Genomic DNA, 11369 nt, shown 5'->3' on the forward strand with positions numbered 1-11369 from the left:
AGCTGGTGAGAGGGGACAAATAATCTGGACTGAGAGGAGAAATAGGAATTGCAGTCATTTTTAGTATCATATTGTTTTCAAATTTAAAAGATAATTAATCTTTTAATTTTGAGGGCTGTTGTTACTGCTATTTATCTTGAGTGATGTCAAGTAATTGTGGATATCTAATTTCACACCATTACTTCATTTAACACATCAATGAAACTCAATCAGCCTTTTACAATGTAGCATTTATGATTTACAGAGTGCATGTGGAATGTAACAAAATGTTTTCCTTAGTTAGGGGTTTATTCTTGGCTGGCAGAGTTGAATTAGATCATTGCCTGCTATGTTCACGCTGTTAGCTTTAGTGAAGTTATTTTAGTATGTAATTTAATTTAATATTTAATAATCTTTTGGATCTTCTGTCGCTTTTTTCGTCTCTTAAAGCCAGTAACTTGTGTCTGGCTGTGGTTTCATAAGTGCTGGAATTTCAGACCTGTCTGTCTTCATGTCTGAACCTAAACAGCAGCATTTTCGATTGGGTGGGTTGGAGCAGGCATCACAGCTGAGCTGTATGTGCCCGTTCCAGACCTCCACGTTTGTGAACTTCCACCAAAGATCACTCGAGTGGAAATCCTGGCAGAATTTATTTTTCTTCTTAAAGTCCCACCATATTGTGGCATAGCCCTGGGATGACATCAAGTAACTTGGGTGGCTTATTGTCATGGTGAAGGTAATCTTTTCAATCATGACTGTCTGCTAAATACTGTGTAATAAAATGTTGGCACAAACTTTAAACTTCTCTCTTTCTTTCCTCTCTTGCCCCTGCATTGTCTGGTACTCCTTGCATGCCCCATCCCTCTACCTCTCTGCCTCCATCGGTCTCTCACCCACACTTCTCTCACTCTACACATCCTCCCTCTCTGTCTTGCTCTGCTTTTCTTTCTCACTTTACACCTTCCTCCTCTCTCTCCCTCTCCTCTGTCTCACTCCACTACTCTCCACCTCCCTCCTCTTTCTTTCCCTCTCACGATTTCCCTTCACTATCTATCTCGCTCTACATCTCCCTCCTTTCATGCTCTCACTCTACATCTCTCCTCCTTTTGCTTTTGCTCTACACTACCCTCCTCTCTAGCTCTTGCTCCATACCTCTCTCCTTGCTTGCTCTCACACTCCACCTCCCTCCTCTCTGTCTCAGTCCACAGTTCCTTCTGCTCACTCTCTCAGTCACGCTACACCTCCCTCCTATCTCTTTCTCAAACACGTGAATCCCCGCAGAACAACAGTAGACCACTCAGCCCTTTGAGCCTGTCCTCCCATTAAATAACATCCTGTGTGGTTTGATTTAGACTTCAACTCTACATTCATTCATACTCCCCATATTCTTTCATTTCTTGGTCATCAAGAATCAAAGTACCTTTACATTAGAAATGTTTAAATATTCTACATCCACTGCTTTTTGAGGACAGGAACTCTAAAGGCTCTCAACTCTGAGAGAAAAAAATGTTTCCTCATCTCTGTTTTAAATGGGTGACATCTTATTTTTAAACAATGACTCCTTGTTCTCGATTCTCCCAACTCTCACTCCCTTGCACCTCTCCACCAAATCCTCGACTGTGTCACCTACACCCCCTCGCTCGACACCTTCCCTCCCCCAACTTGCTTGAAACCTCCTCCTCCCCCTCCCTTTCCACCATTCACATCCTCTCCCTCTTTCCCTCATAGTTTCAGATAAACTGTTGGAAGGCATATTTCATACCTGGACCAACACGAGAAGGACAGAGATTTAATGATGCATACTAGCTACACTAAACTCTCAAAGACCTGTCATTCATGCAAATGATCTTCCTTCTCTCTTTTTTTTTCCCCCTGTGCAGGTGCTGTGTAATGGTCCAGGAACATGTGTGCCCCTTTGTGTATCTGCTCTGCTGCTCGGAATCCTTGGAATGAAGAAAGTGTTGATTATCTACGTAGAGAGCATCTGCCGAGTTGAAACCTTATCTCTTTCAGGGAAGATACTCTACAATTTGTCAGATTACTTTTTTGTTCAGTGGTCAGCGCTACTGAAGAAATATCCCAAAGCAATCTACCTTGGACGACTAGTTTGAACATCCGTGGGGGCTGGGACAAAGATTGTGTGGAGAGCATTTGTGCCCAGATGTCAGGAAGCAGCAGTGATGCAGAATAAATATACATTCCAGATATTGTTTGTTGGGTTTAATCTCTGTCAGGGGAGCATGTACACTGAAAGGAAAAGTTCTAGATAAGCTTACGGTGTTGGGGATAATCTACTGAATATAAATTTATGGTCTTGCGACTGCTGCTAGGTCAGAGAATGAAGTATTAGCCATGTACAGTATGAGGGAATCAAATCCCAAATAAATAATCTTAAGGTTATTATAACTGTTGGCTGCCTCACATATTTGGACTCATTTTGTTTCACTATTTTGCCAGTGAACTAATTTTTAACAATAGAAGAAAGCCATTAGCCCCCAATTTAATTGATTACCCTTTTCTTATGTTTAGTTCTGTTCTTGAATGGTACTGTACACTAAAAATAAGTGTATTTACTTTACATTATACTGAATCCCTACAAATATTTTGCACATCAGAGGTTAGAGTAGCAGTGCTATTGATTCCCAGCCAGAATTCATTTGAACTCTCCTTATTTGAAGAACATTTTTAACTTCTTAAGTTGTCAAGTGTTCATGTTATGAGCCACTTTTCATGATTGTAGTCTTTCTTCCTACAATGTTTTCCAAATTCTAAAATTAAAATCAACGGTAGTGGAAATGTTGGCATACATACATCAATTTTATTTGAAGTATTTTAATGACATTTAGAATTGTTTACTCTGCCATTATTTCTTAATCTTCATTAGTTTCCTCTTATGGATTCTGGCCATTCCTGTATTTCCTTCCTTCCTTTCCTACTCCTTTGTTTCCTCTTGAGCTTTAGATTGTCATTTACAATACTTTTGATCCTCATTTCTGCCACTGCACCTGTTAAAAGACGTTTGGTTAATTCCCAATTATTGAACACTAGTTTGACAATGTGGAGACAAGTCCCTGCAATGGCAAATAGTTGAAGTTCTGGTGTCAAAAGAGTGAAAGGATTCTGTTAATATAATATGCTTTGTCACCAATGAACTACTTTTCAAATGTAGTCATTGCTGTAGTCTATAAAGCAAGGAATCAGTCCTGGGTGATCGAAAATTTGATTGTCTCTGATTCAGACTGCAGCTTAGTAATCTGGGAGAAATAATAGGAAGCAACTTCAAGGAGAGAATTTTTTTTTTAAAAATATGAAATATAAAGCAAAGTCTAGTGCTAAAGTTAATTCCAATTCCGTAGCATTAGGATGTGAGAGTTAATACTTGGGACTGTGTAAATGGTACCTGTTATAAGGATGATGTAAGAGAACTGATGAATGGAAGACTTAGAGGAAGAATGCTCAGGTTTCAACAGTGTAAAACCTATTCATGTGAACTGTATACAGTTCCTACAATTTATAATAAAGTAGTTGTTGCTTGAACATACCAACAACTCATTCATTCCAAAGCTAGACTAACCAACATACTACGGTTCTCTTGGTTAAAAAATTTGTCTAAGATTTGGCAGCAAGTCATATACCAAAATGTCAATGTGTAGAAATGCAACAATAATTCCAATGCAGGCCAGTCTCTTTTATATTGCTGTCTAGTTAATGTAATGGCTTTTTAAATGAATTGATGTGTAGATTCCTACCCTGACCTCAATGTGTCATGTTTACTTTCTGTAAAATATACATTGTATTTATTTGCATTCTGAATTGATTTTACCACAGATGAGAATATAAGGATGGGTTCTTTGTGCTGGAACATTGCAAAAGCAATTTGTCTCATGAATCCTGATTTATGCCCACTGCATCTGCAATCTACCCTCCACAGAGGCCATTGTTTCGATAGACATGCCACCAAGGACAAACCCCCTGCAATGACTCTTCAGTCTTCACGGAAGAGACATTTGCCTATTTATTATATGCCCATTAACCAGATTTGGAAAGCACCAAGAATGGGTCCATGTACTAGCTAACACAGGAGGCCCCCATCATTACAGAGCGAGGGGGAGCTTCTTGGACTCTGAAAAGAAGGGATGTGATAACAACTATAAGGCTTATGGGAATCACGAATTAATCTACCTGTGAAGCTTGTTTATTATGAGTTCTCTTTAACAGGAAATAGCCTATCCAACTCGAATTGATCACCTAGATCCTTTAGGGGCCCATTTGTAACTCAGTAGGCATGTCCCTATCCCTGGACCAGGAGGCCCAGGTTCAAGTCCCACGTACTTCACAGGTGTTAACAAAGCCTCAGCAGGATGATTAGAAAAACGGATTTTAAAAAACCACTATAAAGCAGTGCACAGGATGTGCCTGCAGATCTGTCTGTCCTGGGCTGAGACCAGTTTGTGTGTGCCATGAGTTGCAGCTCTATTTTGGTGTTCAACAATAAATAATATTCCTTCCTAGGCAGGCTTCCTGAGTTATTACATCTTGTGTCACATTTGGTGGCATCTGAAAGTCTGGAGTTGAGTCGCATACCAGGATATCTTAGCAAGAGAAGGTCCATTTGTAACATTGCATAAACATTGAGTATGAGGTTACAAATTTTCCCACTATGCCAGGTGGAAAAGCTTACTTCGAAGGCAAGGTGACCATTTGACATGAAGAAAAAAAACAGATAATGAGAAGAAGAAATATTGAGAAAGATGGAGAAAAAGCATTTGATTGATGTTGAAATAATAGCTCCATTGTGAAGTAGCAACAGTAATAATGGCTTCAATAAATTGTTTGTGCTTCCATGGTGAATGATTGGAATTTATACCTTAAAAATTGTATGACTGACCAACGTGAAGAAGGGAAAAACTGCAAGGGAGCACCTGTTGAAAAGTTAGTTGTGTTGAAAATAATTATGTAGTTTGTATTAATGTTTCAGAACAAATTCTCTGATCAGCAAACTTTCTGTAAAAGTGCAACGCTTGGCTGTGAGATTCTATTGAGTGCATCAACGCCTACTTAAAAATAGCAGAGGGTACTGAAATATGAACGCATTAGGTAATCGTGAGAACTTTGCTGATTGGAAAATATGACATCTTGTACTCTGTCATGCCTACAAAGCAGTGTTCCGTGAAGTAGCATCCGTTTGCCTTCTCAAGCCCATACACAAATTTTGCATTGGCAGCACTGACTAAATGTCGTTAAGCATTTCCAAAATAAAATGTTCATGGACAGCAGCTAACTCCTCTTTACAATGGGATGTGCAGTTCCTGGACACGTCCATTCCCCATCAGGGTGATCTCGGGACTATCCACTTCTTCCTGGAACAATGGCCTGAACCACACTCCATCCACCACCAACCACCTCCACCTGGCTGAACTCATCCTCACTCTGAGCAACTTTTCCTTTAACTCCTCTCACTTTCTTCACATCAAAGCCAATGGTGCTGCATGGGTCCCATTTATGCCTGTCTCTTTGTGGGGCATGTGGAACATTCTTTGTTCCAGCCCTAATTGGGCCCCTTCCCACGATTCTTTGTTCACTACATTAATGACCTCATTGGAGCTTCCCTCTCTTGTCTGGAATTGGACAAATTTATCAATTTCACTTCCAAGTTTCACCTGGTCCACCTCTGACTCCTCCTTTCTTCAACATCTGTGATTCCATTTCTGGGGAAAGATTAATCACTGATATCCACTACAAGTGCTTCTTGTAAGGACTCCATCCCATTCTCACAGTTACTTTGTCTCAGTCACATCTGCCCTGATGATGTCACCTTCTGCGGGGGAGGGACGCCGATAATGTCCACCTTTTTAGATATAGAAAAGTACAGCACAGAATAGGCCCCTTGGCCCACGATGGTGTGCTGTGGGTTAATCCAAATGTAAAATAAAATAACTTAAACTAAGCAACCCTTGGGGTGGGAGGCATGGTGGCTCAGTGGTTAGCATTGCTACCTCACAGCACCAGGGTTCTAGGTTCAATTCCAGCCTCGGGCGACTGTGTGGAGTTTGCACATTCTCCCCGTGTCTGCTTGGGTTTCCTCCGGGTGCTCCAGTTTCCTCCCACAGTCCAAAGATGTGCAGGTCAGGTGAATTGGCCATACTAAATTGCCCATAAGTGTTAGGTGCATTAGTCAGAGGGAAATGGGTCTGGGTGGGTTACTTTTCGAAGGGTTAGTGTGGACTTGTTGGGCTGAAGAGCCTGTTTCCACACTGTAGGGAGTCTTATCTAATAACTCACTGCTATCCATGTGCATGTCCAGCAGTCGCTTAAATGCCCCTAATGAGTCTGCTTCCACCACTACTGCTGGCAACACGTTCCATGCATTCACAACTCTCTGCGTAAATAACCTTCCTCTGACATCCCCTCTATACCTTTCTCCTAATATCTATATATCTTCTTCACAACCTACAATTCCCTGCAGCCATAGTTGACTCATCTGTTGCAGTGTCCGGACTACTTTTAAACCAGCTGAGTTTGGAACCGAACAGGATAAACAGTGCAGACCACAGATTCAAAAACACCAGCAACGGTTCTCCTTCGGGATCCTCAAAAGCTATTCCTGATTTTCCTGCTCCTTAGATGTTGCCTGACCTGCTGTGCTTTTCCAGCACCACTCTAACCCAGACTCTGGTTTCCAGCATCTGCAGTCCTCGCTTTTACCCAGTGTTCTAGTGAGCCTTAGTGCAAGCTTAAAGAACAACATCTTATTTTCCACTTGGGAACCCTGCAGCCTCGAGGATTCAGTATCAAGTTCCATAACTTTAGAGCCTGTTTCCAATCTTCCATGTTTTTCTACCCATTCTTACACCCTGTTCCTGTCATGACCTGAGTTGCTTTCAGTACTGCCAACACATTCTCTCCCTTTTTCAGTTTTCATTATCACTTATTCAGCTTCTTTCTGTCTGGCCTAGTACCAATAGTCCCCTTATTTACACACCCCTTTCCTATCCCGCTGTCTCTCTCTGGGCTCCATCTATCCGCTCACCACCCCGTACCCTGCAACCTCATGTAAATACCACATTTTCCGAGCTGCTTTCAGTTCTAATGAAGATGCACCAGACTCTGAATGTTAACCATGCTTTCTTCCCACAGGTGCTGTCAGCCCTGCTGAGCCTTGTCAGCAACTTCTGTTTTTGTTCCAAACAATAGTCACCTACCATGCAGCTTGCTTATATGGTTTTTGGGTGTTTTTTAAAATTAAATAATGTTTTGCTTTTGTTGAGGGTAATGTTCTATGATGTATCTAGGATTATTAAGCTAAATAAGAATACAAATTGGAAATTGGTATGACTATTTTCAGATCATTGCTTTATTTTAAAATAGTTAGAACTTCGTTAAGGACAAATTGGACACTGGTAAATCCAGAAAAATCAGTAAAAATGTTTTGAATACTACCTAATCTAAAGAAAATAGGAAGGCCAGTGAATGTAAATGCACAATTGTTTAGCATAGAATTAAACAACACTGAAATATTCAGCATATTGTATCCACAGTAGTTCTTTGATACAGCAATTCAATTAGTCCTACTTTCTTGTAACCTTGCACATTTTCCTCTTCAAGTCCATATCAAGTTCACTTCTGAAATTTTCTATTGAATTTGCTTCCATTACTCTAACAGGCATTGCATTCTCGATCATAAGCACTCATTGTGTAGAAAATGTTCTCTTGCCTTCTTGTTGGTTTTATTGACAATTATGCTGTATCAAAGATTCATCCTGGAAAAAATGACTGAAGCTCTGTTTAAAAAAAAAGTTATAGACTACCTAGAATATTATGCCTCAACACAATGTCTTAATCTTGTTTTTCAGGAAATTTCAAGGGTTACAATCTTAGAAATGTTTAAACGCTTTATGAATAGTTCCTTTATGCTGAATTTCAATTCAGTGGGCGATGAATGTCAGGACTGGACTGCTCAGAGAGAATCAAGGGTTAGAATAACAATAATATTGAAACTGAATAGGATGGATAGTTGAGGAGAAAACCTATTAAGGGTAGAAGGGAGTGATCACATATCATGTTTGGTTATAAACAAATTTGTTGTTATATTCTTGCAACCTGTAAATTCCTAGTCTTGTGACCAACATTCATTTGTTACAGCCTTTTTCCTGAGTGAAGCTGCTTTGGAGCCTATATATAAAGTGTCTGTGTGGGAATCATGCAGTCTGAAGGTCAGCCACTGTTACTCATTGTGGCCATTCTTTCTCTGAAGGAGGATCTTCACATCAGAATCATTTGGCCTTTCTCCTACTCCTGAATACCTCTTGAAGTAGGTGGTTCTTGAAATGTAGTACGTTCCAATGGCGGTGATTTATAAGAAGAAAAACTATCTACTTTTTGAACTATTAATATGCTTTGTAATTATTTTATCTAAGTTGATCTAGCTTAACATATGAAAAACTCTTCTTTAGAGAAGCAGAAACTGCACTAGTGGAGATATTCCCATTTCCAAAACTCTTTAAATCTTTCACTTCAAGAACTTCAGTCGTAAGAGACTCCACTGGAGTTATAAAATTGTATTTACCTATAGAAGCCATTTGGCTCATCATGTGCTGATTTTGGTACAGCAAATCAGAATTAATCACATAATCCTGTAATTTAAATGAACTACGGTACTGCAGTTACTGGTGATCCAAAATAAAAATAGAAATTGCTGGAACACCAAAGAAGAGACTTATCAGACTCAAAAATATTAACTTTGTTTCTCTCTCCATAGGTGCTGCTGGGCCTGTTGAGTTTCTCCAGCATTTCTGCTTTTGTGTAATCCTATTATCTTACCTGATTCTACTACTGTATTTGTCTTTTCTCCCTTTGAAGGAGATGGTGGACTTTGTCTCTACCAGTGATGTAGGAAAGCAATTCAGGCTATTTGCTGCACTAAAGCCATTTGTGCAGTATTTTACTCTGTTAATGGACAAACAGGCTAATTAAAAAACAGGAATGAACTTGTATTTAAATCACACCTAAGTACTTTAAAGACCATATATAGTATTATGTTCCAGATAATCCCAATATTAGTGGGATTATTAATATTGGTATTTTGGAAATAAAGACTGCTTTATATATTTAACTATGTAAATCTTAATTTATAAATTGTGGCCTCCAGTTCAAGTTCAACTTAATCTTTTTAGGCTGAAGTTGTGCAATTAAATATTTGGACTGCCTCAATGCAACTCCAGTGGGATAGTATTTAGGACTGGCTGAGAATTGACCTAGATCTATCTACAACACTAGACAATAATCAAAGGAATTCATATCATTGCAAATAACACAGTACTTCTGGATGTCGGATAATTCTGCAAAAGCTTACAAGCGGGCCCAAAGTGCCATATAAAATTCAAACTAAGTAGAGCAGGTCAAGCATACATTTCAGTCATTCTTTATTATAGTATCAGCAACCACTGGAAATACAAGCTGTTCGTGTAATTGCCAACATATACACCATATGTATAAGATTAATGTTCAAATCTAATTTTCACAGCTTTTGTACTTTGTCAATGAAATAGTACTATAGCACACTCCAATACTTATGGACAATGTAGTTTCCTTTATCACTAATTTTCAGCCTGGGTTTTTCTTTGTTTTCCAAGCAATGAGACGTTCTTATTAACAAGACTACTGTGCACAGTGTCTCGATGCATGATAATGAAATAGCCAGCAACAGTATTCCTGAAGACTGCCTGCTGTTGAAACAGTGTGTTAATGTTGGCAGCATTGCAAAATACCTACATAAATTCCAAAGTTACTGAAGCTGTGCATTTTCACAGTGATTAAATACAGCTGGGCAAAAGGAATTATTGACTTTGATATAGCTATATTCCAGACTAAGGTAAAAGAATAATATTAAGGATTAGGAAAGACACTGGTGTAGGTTTGAAATATCTCGGAGGAAGACCTGATAACAAATAACTTTAACAATTGCATCAATTCTGAGATCTTTATGATATTTACTGAGTTCTTGGAAGAAACCCAAAAAATGTCTGCTGTAAGTTTTCATGTAAATATTTGAATAACTTTTTAATTACACTAATTATTTGGATAGCATAAAAACAGAATACTTTGTGAAGTTCAGCTATTGGAATATTTTGCCCTGTGTCACACTCTAAACTTCGTAGGCATACTTCGTATTTTTACTTTGTGTATTCAAACTTTGGTTTTCTTCTTCACTAAGTGAGATAATCAATACTCAATCATTTTTTGTTCATCTATATTAATTTGCAACAAGATATATGAACTTCCTAGCTTAGAATCCGTTTGCAATTCAGCGGCATAAAGAATATATCATAGAATCCGTACTGTGGGGAAGCAGGCCATTTGGCCCATCACCTCCATACTGACCCCCCAAAAGCATCCCACCCCATCCTTATAACCTTGCATTTCCCATGGCTAATCTACCTAATCTACACATTTATCGATTATGGGAGGAAACTGGGATACCCGGAAGAAACCCATGCAGACACAGAGAGAACATGCAAACTCCACACAGACAGTCGTTCGAGGTTGTGAGGCAGCAGCCAACCACTAAGCCACCGTGCTGTCCCATATCTGACTGTCCTCTGGTTTCTTAAAATTAACCTTTTCAACAATAGGAAAAGTTTTATTTTCATCAACATACTCAAATTCTTCTTCAAAATTCTGATAGATTTCATTTTGAAATTAAATATTATTGTCTTTTACTTCAAAATAAATTGTGCCTGCAATGATTTCTTATATTGTTGTACTTACCTTTCTTCAACCTGTGACACCATTGCAAAATCAATTCACAAATTTGAACTTCTGACTTTGATTGTTATGCAGTGATTCCATCAAAATAAAACAGCATACGTGTTTCATCGTTAGTAGATGATCCCACATTGAGCATCAAGCTTTCCTCCCTTTTCTACTTCCTGGAGGAACCATTCTCTTAGGGATAGCCTTGTTCATTGTTTTATCACTCTGACTTCTGGTTGCCCTTCAAAATCTACATGTTAGAAAAATTACAACACATAAGAAGGAAAATCTGTGCTGATGTTCACAAATTTTCTTATACTTATCCAAATCCACCTTCTTTCTGTATTTATTCCATCATATTTAATAGTTTGGAGTCCCAAATAATTTGAGACAATGATTTTGGCACATGTCTCTGTAATCAATACCATACTGTAGCATGCTTTATTTTAGGCTTTTGCTTGTTCATCTTTCCAGTAGCATAACTGTCTTAGTGAACATTTCTGTTTTGTCTGCAACTGAGATGTTCACCTCCCCTATGGTTTACCATTCCAACAACTATGCTGATTTCTCCTTAAAACATGTCTTTAGCTCGCACTGTGTTCCACATGATCTCAACATATCTTTCAAGAGCAGTGACT

The 11369-nt window shown here is 38.9% G+C and overlaps 1 protein-coding gene across 1 annotated transcript in view; it reads left to right on the top strand.

Annotated features, from left to right (window-relative positions):
• The window catches only part of alg14 (ALG14 UDP-N-acetylglucosaminyltransferase subunit), a 101786-nt gene extending 99011 nt beyond the window's left edge, over positions 1 to 2775 (top strand). The window contains exon 4 of the mRNA XM_060829950.1: positions 1860 to 2775. Within this exon, the coding sequence (XP_060685933.1) occupies positions 1860 to 2090 (231 nt within the window). The 3' untranslated portion in view covers positions 2091 to 2775. The remainder of the gene's footprint in view (positions 1 to 1859) is intronic.
• Positions 2776 to 11369: the final 8594 nt, after the last annotated feature.

Source organism: Hemiscyllium ocellatum, chromosome 9, assembly GCF_020745735.1.
Source record: "Hemiscyllium ocellatum isolate sHemOce1 chromosome 9, sHemOce1.pat.X.cur, whole genome shotgun sequence".
NCBI lineage: Eukaryota > Metazoa > Chordata > Chondrichthyes > Orectolobiformes > Hemiscylliidae > Hemiscyllium > Hemiscyllium ocellatum.